Raw genomic sequence first — 15,215 nt, 5'->3', positions numbered from 1 at the left:
TGCGGTGCTGGTGTGCCCAACGTAAGGACACGGAGCTGTTGGAGCAAGAGGAAGAGGCCACGAGGATGCTCAGGGGCTGGAGCAGCTCCTGTATGGAGACAGGCTGAGAACATTGGGGCTGTTCAGCCTGGAGAAGAGAAGCTGCGTGGAGACCTCAGAGCAGCTTCCAGTGTCTGAAGGGGGCTGCAAGGATGCTGGAGAGGGGCTCTTCATAGGGACTGTAGTGATAGGACAAGGGGGTTCAGACTGAAACAGGGGAAGTTTAGATTGGAGACAAGGCAGAAGCTCTTCCCTGTGAGGGTGCTGAGGCGCTGGCACAGGGTGCCCAGAGAAGCTGTGGCTGCCCCATTGCTGGCAGTGTTCAAGGCCAGGTTGGACACAGGGGCTTGGAGCAAGCTGCTCTAGTGGAAGGGGTCCCTGCCCGTGGCAGGGGTTGGAGCTGGATGAGCTTTAAGCTCCCTTCCAACCCGAACCCTGCACACCGCCTCAGCGGGCTCCTCTCATGGCTGCAGCACTCCCTGTCCCTCAGCAGACCCCCGGCCGCCAAGGCCCCGGCCCGCTGGCAGCCCAAGGGGCGGGACAACAGAGCCGAAGCCCTCCGGGACCCGTAACGCGTGGGAGCAGGGCCCTTCGCCCGTCCCGGAGCCGCGGAGCGGGCCCGCACCGGCGCCGTCCCCGCGCTGTCATGGCGGCGCCCGGCTGTAGCAGCGGAGGACGCCATTACCGGCCTCACCGCGCCCTTCTACGCATGCGCAGTGACCGAGCCGCGCCTGCGCCGCCGGTGGGCGGAGGAGGGCGACGCCGCTTCCGCCCGGCGCAAAGATGGCGGCGCCCTTTGTCTGGTCCGTGTCACGGTGAGCGTCGCCGGGCCCGGCATGGCAGGTAGCGGCGGGGGGCGGCGAGGGGGGCCTGTGGGGCGGCTGTGGGGCGGCTGTGGGGCATGGAGGGGGGGTCAGGGGGCTTTGAGGGGAAGGGGAGTGCGGCCTGCGCGCTGCTTGGGGGTCCCCCCCCCAGAGGAAGCCGTTCTGGGGGTACCGCGGTGCGGAACCGCTGTTTCCATGAGGGGGCCGGCGTTGGGGCCCCCCTCACCCCTTTAGCACTTAACGGGGGCTGTGGCAGCTCGTCCTCGCCCGGGCTGCACCCCCTATCTCTCCCCCCCCCCAGGCCGTCATTGGGGGGCAGGAGGCGGCTGGGGCTCACCCTCTGTGGGGGACACTTCTGCCCCCAGCGAGCCGTGGGGCGAGGTGAGCAGCAAAGCCTGCGCCCCACACGTGTGGGGCAGCCGCTGTCCCCTCCGGGGCACGGGTAGCGCTGACAGCACCAGAGCCCTGAGCCCTCATGGGGGATGTCAGCAGCCGAAGAGTGCAGGAGCCTTGGAAGCTTCACGCAGCAGCTCAAGGGGAAGAGGGTTTCTCGGCTCCCAGCATCGTTTCTGGCCCGATGGCAGCCGTGCTGGCTGCACCTGCCCTCTGCAGGCATCGCTCGGGTACAGGTGATGTGTTCCACGGGCAAAACACCTTCCCTTAACCCCATTTCTGCATTGGAAGCTTGTGCTGGGTTCCCCGAGCTGGGGCAGCCCTCCTGAGGCAGGTTTTCCATGAGAAAACAAGGATTTAGCCCTAAAACCACCCCGTGCTGCAGAGAAGGGCGGTTTCCTCAGCAGCAGCAGCCCTGGCTCCCTGCCTGCTGCAGCACAGGGCTCCGGTTACCTGCAGGCACAGCGGCAGGAGCTGCACCAGCGCATCCGTGGGCCTGAGCGTTGGGTAACCGAGGGCTGTGTGTTCAGTGGGGGGTGCCCGCAGTGTCCCTGCTCATCTCTTCCCTCACGTCCCCTCTCAGTTCCTTCTCACTGTGGGGTTTAGCTGCCTGTCATCACCTGTGACTGTTTCTCTCACTTGCTGGTTTTGCTGCTGACCACAGACAGAGCCCTTCTCTAGTTCAGAACTTATTGATGCATCCGGTCCTAATCAGCCCTTAACCTTTATGTTAACTGAAATCCTTGCAGGACCAGTGACTGGAAATGAGGACAGACTCCCCTTCGCAGAGACTGAAAGGAGTGGGGCTGCTCTGTTCCCCCAGCTGACACGCAGGGAGGGAGATGACGGTAGGCAGAAAGTAACCCCTTTTATGTTCATAGCATGAGCTTGGAGGGCTGGATGGTGACAGCATCAAAAGGCTGTATTTAAACCACTGTTTTTTTCCCGATTTATTGAGGTTTTGGTTTTTTTGATAGAGAGATGCTTGGGTGGCGGGTACCTGGTGAGCTTAATGTCATTATAAGCAAGAGAGCTTAATGGAGCTTGTGTTGAAGCTCCCTGGGAGCACAGTCACTGTATTTCTCTCTGTGAACACATGCAGCAGATGTGGGTGTTCTCATAACCAAGCTTCTCCATGATCAATTGGGTAATGAGGGGCTCAGCAGTGGGGTTGGGAGGGGAAACAGTGCCTGGGTACCTTTGACAAGGTGAAATTGGGGGTGTTTGGGTGGGTCGGTGACATCGGACCGCGGCGCATTGAACACGTGAGCTTGGGGTTTAAAACAGAGCTTTTCATCCTGTTTCTCCCAGGATGGCTGCATAGAGACTGACTTGAGCACTGGGGAAGGGGATTACCCTGAAGGAGAGCCACAGCCATCTCGCCCACAGCCTCGGTCCTCTGGATATCTCCACTCCTTGCAGCGCAGGGGTGAGTTCAGGCACCAGTGCTGGCTTATTGGGGTTCTGTGACGTGTGTCCTAGGACAGTGCCACTGCCTTAAATAGCCAATAGTGTGGCGGACCAGCAAGGCCTGGTTTGGGAATTGCCCTCCCTGGATCCATTCCTGTTTTGGCACATCCTGTTTGGCTGGGGAAGGAGATGGATCTCGACACTGGAAATGGGAACTGACCTTGCCTGAGTAGTGACAAGGAACCAGGGTGGTGTTTTGGGTGTGCTTTAGGGGTTTTGATCCGGATATTTGGGATTTCTAAGGCTTGGACTCAGTGTACAAAGGTGATCTCAGCTGCTGGGGGCCGTGGGGCGCTGCGCTTGTGTTCTTGTGCTCCAAGGAAGCCCTAACGTGGTGTTTACAGAGGGAAGCACAGAAAAGATGGAGTTTTTCCAGAGCCATTGATGTTCTTGGGATTTTGCTTCCTTTGCAAAGGTCAGGTGTGGGGCTGAGGCGAGTCCAAGCAGGGGGCAATCCTCACATGGAGAGTGCCTACAAATTACCAGAAATAACCTTTCAGGGCATTGAACCACCCTGGTTTCTCAGGTCCCATTGCACAGAGCTTTCCCAGCACAGAATGCAGCATTGTTTATCCTGCTGGGAAAATCCCCCCGTTTCCCCCAGCTTCCTTTGCAAACCTGACAGGGTTGTACCTGTGTGGGGGTTTAGAGAGATTTTGATCCAAAGGCTGATTTTTCTGGCTCTCAAGGGATGTATTTTGGGACAGGCTGTGGGTGTTTGCTTAAAAAGTACAGCCGTGTTTTGGAGGGCTGGGGGAGAGTAGCAGTGGTGAGTCAGCGAGTGGTATTCCTCATGGATCAGAGTTGGAACCAGCACTGTTGAATGTCTTTGTTGATGACATGGACAGTGGGATCAAAGGGACCCTCAGGTGCTGATGACACCGAGCTGGGTGGTGCAGTCGACACGCTGGAGGGAAGCGATGGGATCCAGAGTGACCTGGGCAGGCTGTGGAGATGGGACCATGTCAGCCTCCTGAGGTTCAACAAGGCCAAGTGCAAGGTCCTGCACATGGGTCAGGGCAATCCCAGGCACAGCTGCAGGTTTGGGGAGATTGGATGGAGCAACCCTGAGGGACCTGGGGGTGTTGGTCAGTGAGAAGCTCCCCATGACCCGGCTTCAGTGAGTGCTTGAGCCCAGAACCCCCCCTGTGCTGGGCTGCACCCCCAGAGCATGAGCAGCAGCTCAGGGAGGGGATCCTGCCCCTCTGCTGTGCTCTGGGGAGACCCCCCCTGCAGCCCTGATCCAGCTCTGGGGCAGCAGCACAAGAGGGACGTGGAGCTGCTGGAGCGAGGCCAGAGGAGGCCATGGAGATGCTGCGAGGGCTGGAGCAGCTCTGCTCTGGAGCCAGGCTGAGAGAGCTGGGCTGGGGCAGCCTGGAGAAGAGAAGGCTCCTGAAGGGGAGACCTGAGAGCAGCTCCAGTGCCTGAAGGGGCTGCAGGAAAGCTGGAGAGGGGCTTGGGACAAGGGATGTAGGGACAGGCCAAGGGGAATGGCTTTAACCTGCCAGAGGGGAGACTGAGCTGAGCTCTTAGGCAGAAGCTCTTCCCTGTGAGGGTGCTGAGGCGCTGGCACAGGGTGCCCAGAGAAGCTGTGGCTGCCCCATCCCTGGCAGTGTTCAAGGCCAGGTTGGACACAGGGGCTTGGAGCAAGCTGCTCTAGTGGAAGGTGTCCCTGCCTGTGGCAGGGGTTGGAGCTGGAGGAGCTTTAAGGTCCCTTCAACCCAAACCAGGCTGGGATTCTGTGATGAATTACAAAGACAACCAGCACCTTTAGGGAGTGAATCTCTCTGTGCGTGATCTGATGACATTGGAGGTGTCCGGGCTCCTCACTCCTGCTGGGAATGATGTTGGAAGCTGACTGATCCTTGGCCAGAAGATCTTTCACCAAGTGTGTTGCTAGCACTCCCAGCAGACAGGAGGAGGCTCCCTCTGCCCATGGTGCTCGCCCGCTGTGCACTTGTGCGCACTCACATGGATCCAGAAGGGCCGTGCTCGCTGCTGCTGGGAATTAACCTGGTTTTATGGATCCAAACCTGTTGCCTTTCCCTGACCCGAGACTCCCTGAGCTGCTTTAAAGAGCTGGTAAAGTGGAACAGCAACTGCTGTGTGCTGGAAACTTTCCGAGAGACACCGAGCATGGACTTAGCATCGAATCCAGGCACGTTTCTCTGACCACAGCCTTGTTTCTTCCAGCATCCAGAGCTCTGGGGACTTCCTGCCCTGGCAAGTTGAGCAGTAACAAGTCCCCATTTGCTTTCTCCTCCCTCCTTGCTCATTGCTTGCTCAGCAAGTGATGAAATGATCCCTTCAGCCCACGCATGAATCAGTTCTGGGGAAACAAAGCCAGGCGAAAGCTCTTCATTCTCTACCCTCAGGAGAAAACCCAACACGTGGCAGCGCATCAAGCTCATGGTGCCCCTCAAGCTTTGCCGACGAGGACCTGCTTGAAAAATGGCCTTCTGTGGTTTTCCTGGGAGTTTGCAGCATTGCTGAGGCAAAGCCGTGCTTCAAGCAGGGAGAGCTCCCTTTAAACACGCAGTGCAAGGTGAAAATCCCTCAGTATCACGACAGAAGCACCTAAAATGAGCCGGAACTTAAAGCTTTGGATAACTCTTTCCATGCTGTGCCCTCGGAGGGAGCAGTGGCACCCTCTGCTCACCAAAGGGATGATAGCAACAGGGAGGCAACAGGGTTCCTGCTCATAGCATGGACCTCTTGAGGTGTAATCAACGTGGTTTAAATGCTGTTTGAAGACAAAAAATGCATTGACTGTTGAATGGCGTCTCTCTCCAGCCCTGTGCTGGTGTTGTGGCTGTTCCAGGAGAGGTTTTGGGTTGTGTTTGGTGCTGGAAGCAGGTGGCTGTAGCAAGAAGCTCTGTTTTTTAGCTAGCAGTGAGGTCAGGTTGTGGTTGATCTGTGGCTTTGAGATCTGGTCCTTCACTGACCTTCACGCTCCTTTTGCTTCATGGCCCTTTCTGATGTGGTATCAGCGTTTCAGAACCCACCTTCACCCCCTTTTCCTGGCACTTATGGGTTCTTTTTCCTCCCCACAGCCATGGATTTCCCCCAGCACAGCAGCCAAGTCCTGGAGCAGCTGAACCAGCAGCGGCAGCTGGGCTTGCTCTGCGACTGCACCTTCGTGGTGGACGGCATCAACTTCAAGGCCCACAAAGCCGTGCTGGCGGCCTGCAGTGAGTACTTCAGGATGCTCTTCGTCGACCAGAAGGACGTGGTGCACCTGGACATCAGCAACGCAGCAGGTAGGGGGGGGTTATCCCACGTCCCTCCGAGCTGCTGGAGCACAGTGGTTTGGTGCCCAGGGCCTGCTGCTTCACACGCTTTGGGCTTTTCAGCCCTGCGGGGCTGCGTGCTCAGAGGGTGTTTTCTGGTTGCGTCGCCTCCCTTGCAGGCCTGGGCCAGGTTTTGGAGTTCATGTACACAGCTAAGCTGAGCCTGAACCCTGACAACGTGGAAGATGTGTTGGCTGTGGCGGGTTTCCTCCAGATGCAGGAGATTGTCAGCGCGTGCAATGCTCTCAAGTCCCTCGCTGTGCCAGCAGAGAGCCCACAGCCCCCTGCCGAGCTCAGTACGTACCCTCCTGCTTCCCAAGAGTCTGAACCATAGAAAGGTTTGGCGTTGGAAGGGACCTTAAAGTTCCTCCAGCTCCAACCCCTGCCATGGACAGGGACCCCTTCCACTAGAGCAGCTTGCTCCAAGCCCCTGTGTCCAACCTGGCCTTGAACACTGCCAGCAATGGGGCAGCCACAGCTTCTCTGGGCACCCTGTGCCAGCGCCTCAGCACCCTCACAGGGAAGAGCTTCTGCCTTACCTCCAACCTGAACCTCCCCTGTTCCAGTTTGAACCCATCACCCCTTGTCCTATCTCTACAGTCCCTGATGAAGAGTCCCTCTGCAGCATCCTTGCAGCCCCCTTCAGACACTGGAAGCTGCTCTGAGGTCTCCACGCAGCTTCTCTTCTCCAGACTGAACAGCCCCAATGTTCTCAGCCTGTCTCCATACAGGAGCTGCTCCAGCCCCTGAGCATCCTCATGGCCTCCTCAGGACTTGCTCCATCAGCTCCGTGTCCTTATGCTGAGGACACCAGCACTGCACACAGTGCTGCAAGTGGGGTCTTACGCGGTCAGAGTCAAGGGGCAGGTTCCCCTCTCTGAGCTGCTGCTTATGCTCTGGGGGTGCAGCCCAGCACAGGGGGGGCGGGGGGGTTCTGGGCTGTGAGCACAGCCCAGGAATGGTTCCACAACACAGCCACACTCTCTGGCCACCTTCCAAACCCACATCCTGGGTCCATCTGGTGCACAGGGACATCCAGGTCTCCTCGTGCAGCACCAGCAGTTGAAGAAACAGTTCCTTCAATCCTCATGGGATCCTCAATCCTTCTAGCCGGTGGGGTGTCCCTGCTTGGGCAGCAGACGCTGGATCTCTTTGCCTCTTCCCTCACAGCAGCTGATAAAGTGACCATCGAGGACAAGCCACCAGCAGCAGAAGCAGGGGGTGACCCTGACAAACCCAAGCTGGCTCCTCCTGACCTGGAGGGGAAGGAAGAGACTCCCAAGGCACAGGCGGAGCAGCTGGGTGCCCAGGAAGGTGAGCACCAAGGGCTGGCACCCCAAATCCTGCATCACCCCCCCCCCCAGCACACCCTGTCCTGCTGCCAGGCTCCGCTGCATGGAGGCAGCGTGCTCCTGGTGGTGCCTGAGGTGCTCTCTTGCTTACAGGGGCAGATGCTGCCGCACCAGAGGGTCCCAGTACTGCAGGTCCTGGCTGCCCGCAGAGCGGGGTCAGCAGCAGCAGCAGCAGCAGCCCCGCAGCGCAGGGCAGCATCTCTCAGGGCACTGGAGCAGGAGGTGTGTTGAGGAGCGAGGGGGTAGTGGGGACTTTGCTGCAGAGCTGCAATGAGCCTGGGCAGGGCTTGGACCCTGTTTTCTGTGCAGTGATGCTGTTTGGGTGAGGTGTGCTGGGCCAGCGCTGCCTCCCGGGTGTCACAGCAGCCTGTGGGAGCAGTTTTCGTGGGGCAGGGCTGGGAAAGGTTGGGGAATGCTCCTGTGTCTGTGCAGGGCTGATAACCTGCAAACCCAAACTGGCTCCAGGCAGGGCTCTCAGCACCAGGCCCTTGGGTTCTGCTGCTCTCAGTCTTTACCATCCCCATCTTCTAACTTCATAGAGGTGGAGGTGGAAGGGAAGGAGGAAGAGGGGGAAACGACAGCAGAGGAGGAAGAGGAGGCCAAAATTCCTGAGGAAGAGCAGCCCCGGTTGGAAAACGGGGACAACGCTGAGGATAATGAATCTGGGAGCACTGATTCTGGGCAGGAAAACTCGGGAGAATCCCGACTGCTGCGTTCAGGCACTTACAGCGACAGGACCGAGTCCAAAGCCTACGGCTCGGTGACGCACAAGTGTGAGGTGAGGCTGGTCCCAGCGCCGACGGTGGCTCTGGTCCCTCGGGAACACCGGGTGCCACTGTCCCTGTGTGTCCCCAGGACTGCGGGAAGGAGTTCACCCACACTGGGAATTTCAAGCGGCACATCCGCATCCACACGGGCGAGAAGCCCTTCTCCTGCAGGGAGTGTAACAAAGCCTTCTCCGACCCGGCTGCGTGCAAAGCCCACGAGAAGACTCACAGGTACCAGAGCTGCCACCGGGATGGGAAGAGCTTGGAGAGGCTGTGGTGGTTGGGTGAGGGCGGGAGGAAGAGGTTGGTGTTGGTCCAGCCGCCACCGAGGGCTCAGCGCTGCAGGGATGGAGGCTTTGAGTTGCTCATTGGGATGGGACCGGCCATGGGAAGGGCTGGAAAGTGGGGGTTTGCCCCAGAAGGTCAAATCCCAATGAAATCTATTGGGGTGGCCAGGAGGAAATATCTGTCTGTGCTGTCCTCCCTTGGTGGGTTGCTTTGGGACATGCTGTGGGGTCTGGAGGGGTCTGGCTCAGGGTGAGGGAGCTCAGATGGGGAGGGGTGGAGCTTGGTTGAGGGATGCCGGAGCTCAGATGGGGAGAGCCGTGGAACTTGGATGGGGGAGCACTGAACTGCAGATCAGGATGATGGAGCTTTGATGGGGGTGATGGAGCTTGGAGTAGTGAGCTCAGGTTGGAGGTGGTGGAGCTCAGATTGGAGGCGGTGGAGCTGAGATTGGAGGTGGTGGGGCTCAGATTGGAGGCGGTGGAGCTGAGATTGGAGGTGGTGGGGCTCAGGTTGGAGGCGGTGGAGCTCAGGTTGGAGGCGGTGGAGCTCAGGTTGGAGGTGGTGGAGCTGAGGTTGGAGGCGGTGGAGCTGAGGTTGGAGGTGGTGGAGCTGAGGTTGGAGGCGGTGGAGCTCAGATTGGAGGCGGTGGAGCTCAGATTGGAGGCGGTGGAGCTCAGGTTGGAGGTGGTGGAGCTCAGATTGGAGGCGGTGGAGCTGAGGTTGGAGGTGGTGGAGCTGAGGTTGGAGGCGGTGGAGCTGAGGTTGGAGGTGGTGGAGCTGAGGTTGGAGGTGGTGGAGCTGAGGTTGGAGGCGGTGGAGCTCAGATTGGAGGCGGTGGAGCTGAGGTTGGAGGTGGTGGGGCTCAGGTTGGAGGTGGTGGAGCTCAGGTTGGAGGTGGTGGAGCTCAGGTTGGAGGTGGTGGAGCTCAGATTGGAGGTGGTGGAGCTGAGGTTGGAGGTGGTGGAGCTGAGGTTGGAGGCGGTGGAGCTGAGGTTGGGGATGCTGGGACTTGCCTGGGGAGCACTGGAGCTCAGTTTGGAGTGGGTGAGCTCGCACTGGGGTCTCTGGAGCTCCGCACCCCAGTTCTTCCCCCTCGCCATGCCCCCCCCCAGCCCGCTGAAGCCGTACGGCTGCGAGGAGTGCGGGAAGAGCTACCGGCTCATCAGCCTCCTCAACCTGCACAAGAAGCGGCACACGGGGGAGGCCAAGTACCGCTGCGATGACTGCGGCAAGCTCTTCACCACCTCGGGCAACCTGAAGCGGCACCAGCTGGTGCACAGCGGGGAGAAGCCCTACCAGTGCGACTACTGCGGGCGCTCCTTCTCCGACCCCACCTCCAAGATGCGGCACCTCGAGACCCACGACACCAACAAGGAGCACAAGTGTCCCCACTGCGACAAGAAGTTCAACCAGGTGAGCTGGGCTCCCGTCTGGATCCCTCTGGAAGAGGATGGGATGATGTTTGGGGGGGGGCGGGATGTCTCTGCATCGCTCGGTGTTGTCCCCAGGTAGGGAATTTGAAGGCTCACTTGAAGATTCACATCGCGGATGGGCCCCTCAAGTGCCGGGAGTGCGGCAAGCAGTTCACCACATCAGGTAGTGTGGGGCTGAGTGACGGAGGTTGGGTTGGGTTGGGTCCGGAGGGAGGATTTCAGCCTGAGTTTAAGCCTCTTACTGTGGTGCATTCATATTTCTCCCTCTACCGGGCATCTCCTGTGGGATTGCACCCCAGGAATGCTCCTAGAAGGAGCCGTTGATCCAGCTTTTGGGGATGGGGAAGTCTCCTCCCATCTTCCCAAACAGCTGCGGAGCTGGAGGGGTCCGAATGAGCCCAACAGCATCTCTCTGTCCCCTCCAAACCCAACCCTTGTTCTGCCTATCCCCACCACCACGTTACCCCCACCCTTGGCTGTGTGCGAGGTGCCCCTCGATCCCTCTGTAAACAGCCACAGGCATTCCCAAGGGAGCTTCCAGGGTGCTGGGAAGGAGGGATTGGGGGGTGCTGGTGTCCCTGTGCCCCACATCTGAGCCCTGTCTGCTCCCACAGGGAATCTCAAGCGGCACCTGCGGATCCACAGCGGGGAGAAGCCCTATGTCTGCGTCCATTGCCAGCGCCAGTTCGCCGACCCCGGGGCGCTGCAGCGGCACGTCCGCATCCACACGGGTAAGGGAGCCAGCTCTGTGCTTCCCCACTGGATCTGGAGGGGGAATCTCGGAGTCGTTGACCCCCCCCCCCGCACCTTTCCTATGGTATTCCACAGGGGAGAAGCCGTGCCAGTGCTTGATCTGCGGGAAAGCCTTCACCCAGGCCAGCTCCCTCATCGCCCACGTGCGGCAGCACACTGGGGAGAAGCCCTACGTGTGCGAGCGCTGCGGGAAGAGGTGAGGCTCCACGATGGGAATACGGGGTGGAGGTGCCAGTGTGGCACCCCTGGGGACAGGGACTGTGGTGACAGCAGTGTTCCCCCCCCACCCAGGTTCGTGCAGTCCAGCCAACTGGCCAACCACATCCGCCACCATGACAACATCCGGCCCCACAAGTGCACTGTCTGCAACAAAGCCTTTGTCAACGTGGGCGACCTCTCCAAGCACATCATTATCCACACCGGTGCGTGCACGAGGCTCCAACCCCTCCGTCCTTAACCCCCTCCCCCCCCCATCTTTAACTGAACACAGCCTGGCTTCATTGTGTGCTTGAGCCCAGAACCCCCCCATGTGCTGGGCTGCACCCCCAGAGCATGAGCAGCAGCTCAGGGAGGGGATCCTGCCCCTCTGCTGTGCTCTGGGGAGACCCCCCCTGCAGCCCTGATCCAGCTCTGGGGCAGCAGCACAAGAGGTACATGGAGCTGCTGGAGCGAGGCCAGAGGAGGCCATGGAGATGCTGCGAGGGCTGGAGCAGCTCTGCTCTGGAGCCAGGCTGAGAGAGCTGGGCTGGGGCAGCCTGGAGAAGAGAAGGCTCCTGAAGGGGAGACCTGAGAGCAGCTCCAGTGCCTGAAGGGGCTGCAGGAAACCTGGAGAGGGGCTTGGGACAAGGGGTGTAGGGACAGGCCAAGGGGAATGGCTTTAACCTGCCAGAGGGGAGACTGAGATGAGCTCTTAGGCAGAAGCTCTTCCCTGTGAGGGTGCTGAGGCGCTGGCACAGGGTGCCCAGAGAAGCTGTGGCTGCCCCATCCCTGGCAGTGTTCAAGGCCAGGTTGGACACAGGGGCTTGGAGCAAGCTGCTCTAGTGGAAGGGGTCCCTGCCCGTGGCAGGGGTTGGAGCTGGAGGAGCTTTAAGGTCCCTTCAGCCCAAACCATTCCATGGTTCTATGATTGTAAGCACCCCCCTGAACCCCTCCTCTTCCCCCCTCCCAGGGGAGAAGCCGTTCCTGTGTGATAAATGTGGTCGGGGTTTCAACCGTGTGGACAACCTGCGCTCCCATGTGAAGACCGTGCACCAGGGCAAGGCTGGGATCAAAATCCTGGAGCCGGAGGAAGGCGACGAGGTCAACATCGTCACGGTGGCCTCCGATGACATGGTGACATTGGCCACTGAGGCACTGGCTGCCACCGCCGTCACCCAGCTCACGGGTGAGCCTGGGCCCTTCCTGGAAGGGAAACTTCCATAGGGTGCAGCTTGGGGGTCCTGGAGCCATCCCAGAAGTGAGGTTTATCCATAGGGTGCAGCTCAGTGGTCCCAGGAGCCATTCTGAAAGGGAAACATCCATAGGGTGCAGTCTGTGGACGTAGGAGCTGTCCCAGAAGCAAGGTTTATCCACGGCAAGAGCCATTCTGGAAGGGAAGTTTATTCATAGGGTGCAGTTTGGGGGTCTTAGACCCATTCCAGAAAGGAAACTTATCCGTAGGGTACAGCTTGGGGGTCCTGGAGCCATCCCAAGAGCAAGATTTATCCATAGGGTGTAGTTTGGGCATCCCACGAGCCATTCTGGAAAGGAAACTTATCCATAGGGTGCAGTCTGGGGATCCAGGAGCCATTCCAAAAGTTAGGTTTATCCACAGGGTCCAGTGTTGGGGTTCCAGGAAGCATTCCAGAAGGGAAAATTAGCTACAGGGTGAAGTCTGAGAGTCTTGGAACCATCTGGAAGGGAAACTTATCATCCATAGGCTGCAGCCTGGGGCTTTTCCATTCCAAAAGTGAGGTGTATCCATGATGTGCAGCCTGAGGGTCCTGGAGCCATCCTAAAGGATATTGGAGGCTCATCCATGGGGTGCAGCACCCATTGCTGTGCCCTTGAGGCTGGACCCCCCTGAACCCCACAATGGGCACATCCTGCATCCCGCTCCGGCCAGGATCCCCCTGATCCCTTTTCCCCCTGTCCCGCAGTGGTGCCGGTGGCGGCCGCCGTGACCGCGGATGAGACCGAAGCACTTAAAGCCGAGATCACCAAAGCAGTGAAGCAAGTGCAGGAGGCGGGTGAGCAGCAATGGGGACATGGGGGGGGGGGGGGGGCTCATCCCATCCCATCCATCCCAACCCCTTTTCCCTTGCAGATCCCAACACCCAGATCCTTTACGCCTGCGATTCCTGCGGGGAGAAGTTCCTGGACGCCAGCAGCCTGGCGCAGCACGTCCGCATCCACACGGCCCAGGCGCTCGTCATGTTCCAGGCGGACACGGACTTTTACCAGCAGTACGGCCCCGCCGGCGCCTGGCACACGGAGCAGGTCATTCCCGCCGGAGAGCTGCTCTTCCGCACCCGGGATGCTGCCTCCGACCCCCCCCCGGCCCCACAACCGGCGGCTGGAGAGGGGCAGCCCCCCCCTAACGAGTGACCCCTCACCACCACCACCCCCCCACCTCCCCCCCCCTTGGCCTTTATTTAAGAGACAGTGCTGGGAATGGGTGTAAAAAGCGGATTTGGGGAAGGAGATGGAATAAATGGCAATATTTTCTAAGGGGTGATGCTTGGAGCAGGGGATGGTGCTGGAAAGTTGCCCTCCCCCCCCCGGGTGATGCTGGGGGGGGGAAGAGGTGGGGGCACGGAGCTGGAGCCTAATAGGGGCTCCTCAAATCCTCATTGAATCATTGCCAGGGGTGGGATCTGTTGGAAATGGGGACAATGAAGATGGAAAAGGGTCATTCAGGGTTTGCATCAGGATGGGGGGGGGGGGGGAGGTTGAGGGGTGGCCCCATATCCAGGCTCTTCCCAGGGGCACAGACCCCATGCCAGGGGTCCTGGGGACCCTGGAGTCAGGATCAGGCCCAAGTTCCCCCCCCAGGATGCAGGATGGACACACAGACACCCATATGGCTGCTGTGGGCACTGTCAGACCCTCCATGTTCCCTGTGTCCATGTCTGCGTCTGGAGCTGGGATCAGGCCTGAGTCCCCCTCAACCACCTTCAAGGCCTCCAGGGGTGGAGATGGAGACTGGGCTGGACACAAGGACAACTGGAAACAGGGATGGCTGCAGAGCCTGATGGACACACAGACAGGGCATGGACAGATGGACACAGGGGTATGGAAACTGCTGGGGTTCGAGTGGGGCCTTTGGGGCAGGACCTGGTGTCTGGGGGGCTTATGCTGGGAGGAAGGAGGTGTCCGTGTGTCTGTCTGTGCCCCGTCCTTGTGTCCATCTGCACCTCCAACCATCCCTGCATCCACCCACACCAGTGTCCCTGTGTCCACAGCACAGCCCATCCCCTGCTCCCCCCCCCATGGCAATAGGGCCACATGGACAGAGGGACACCAGGGCAGGGTCTGTGCCCCTGGACACACGGACAGTCACAGCCACACATGGACAAGTGCCCATCCAGGCAGGTGGATGGACACAGGGACTGTTCCAAGGCCAGAAGGATGTGCAGACAGAGCCACAGCCAGCTGGACACACGGACAGTTGCCTGTCCTGGACACGTGGATGAGTGGATGGACAGACAGACACAGAGGTCTGTGCCACGGTCAACTAGAACCATGGGTGGCTGCAGGGCCCGACAGACAGACGGACACCCATATGGATGGTTGGATCCAGGTGGACAGACGGACAGGAGCATGTTCACCTGGACACAGGGGTGGTTGCTCACTGGCTGGACCAGGCAGACAGACGGACAATTGCACATCCAGCTGGATACATGGATACCTGTATGTGCACCCAGCCAGACGGACAGACCCACGTACATGCAGTCACCTCCTCAACCCATTGGCATAAATTCCTTCTTCCACCCCAAAACCTGGACTTTTTCTGCCCCATTCCCAATCCCTGGTTCCAGACACACGGACTGGGGCAGGGCGGGATGGGCAGTGGTCTGTTTGTCCACCCACCCATCCACAGAACCATCCGTCTGTCCCTGACCCCAGTCTGTGTGTCTGACCCCACCCCGGGGCTCTGGGAGGGTGCTCAGGCCCGATCCCAGCTCCAGACACATGGATCGGCACAAACACACAGACCATGGGGGTGCTGGGGAAGGGTCTGATCCTGCCCACTTGTGGCTTCATGGCAGAGCCATACACGTGGCTCAACATCCAACTGTACATGTCCATGACCACACCGTGGTGCTGCAGGGGAGCCTCAGGCCTGATCCTGCCTCCAGGGCCCCCAGGACCCCTGCCTTGGGGTGTCTGTGCCCCCAGAATGAGCCTGGAAATGGCTCTGGAGCCCTGGATCCCCCCCATCCATCCCTGTGTCCCCCTGTGCCAGCAGCCCCATTCCCAGCCCTGAGGGGGACAAAAGGCACAAGGGCTGGGGCTGGAGCCAGCATGGTTCCCCCCAGACACCAACACAGGACTGGGATGAGGGTCCCCCCCCATTTAACCACCCCAGGCTGCTCCCAGGGCATCCACATCTTCTCCTCCATCT

At 59.6% G+C, this 15,215-nt stretch overlaps 1 protein-coding gene across 7 annotated transcripts; it reads left to right on the top strand.

The window, feature by feature from the left end:
- The first annotated feature begins 743 nt into the window (after positions 1-743).
- ZBTB17 (zinc finger and BTB domain containing 17) lies at positions 744-13,318 on the top strand. 7 transcript variants are annotated; one of them, XM_061466620.1, is made up of 17 exons: positions 805-854; positions 2,006-2,104; positions 2,568-2,685; positions 5,780-5,986; positions 6,136-6,312; positions 7,187-7,330; positions 7,462-7,590; positions 7,908-8,146; positions 8,224-8,366; positions 9,536-9,836; positions 9,932-10,019; positions 10,471-10,587; positions 10,685-10,805; positions 10,901-11,031; positions 11,778-11,993; positions 12,748-12,837; positions 12,915-13,318. In XM_061466620.1, exons 2-17 carry the CDS (start codon positions 2,099-2,101, stop codon positions 13,193-13,195), a joined length of 2,508 nt encoding a protein of 835 aa, XP_061322604.1. In that variant the 5' UTR covers positions 805-854; positions 2,006-2,098; the 3' UTR covers positions 13,196-13,318. The 7 variants fall into 7 exon arrangements, with proteins under 7 accessions (XP_061322606.1, XP_061322602.1, XP_061322601.1 ...); XM_061466619.1 differs by having other exon boundaries at positions 814-882; XM_061466622.1 differs by lacking the exon at positions 2,568-2,685 and having other exon boundaries at positions 744-882.
- The last annotated feature ends 1,897 nt before the right edge of the window (positions 13,319-15,215 follow it).

The sequence above is a fragment of the Pezoporus flaviventris genome, unplaced genomic scaffold, assembly GCF_033815535.1.
Source record: "Pezoporus flaviventris isolate CSIRO_AGI_PZ_B2104156 unplaced genomic scaffold, CSIRO_AGI_Pfla_v1 ptg000042l, whole genome shotgun sequence".
In the NCBI taxonomy this organism is placed as follows: Eukaryota; Metazoa; Chordata; class Aves; order Psittaciformes; family Psittacidae; genus Pezoporus; species Pezoporus flaviventris.
The sequence above is the reverse complement of the archived record's forward strand: the minus strand, read 5'-3'. Positions and strand labels throughout refer to the sequence as shown.

Excerpts from the sequence above, each read along its gene's own strand:
- ZBTB17 (XM_061466617.1), top strand. The coding sequence starts at position 749 with ATGCGCAGTGACCGAGCCGCGCCTGCGCCGCCGGTGGGCGGAGGAGGG. Across the intron at positions 7,331-7,461 it reads GCAGCTGGGTGCCCAGGAAG|GGGCAGATGCTGCCGCACCA; the intron begins GTGAGCACCAAG and ends TCTTGCTTACAG. Across the intron at positions 8,367-9,535 it reads GCCCACGAGAAGACTCACAG|CCCGCTGAAGCCGTACGGCT; the intron begins GTACCAGAGCTG and ends GCCCCCCCCCAG.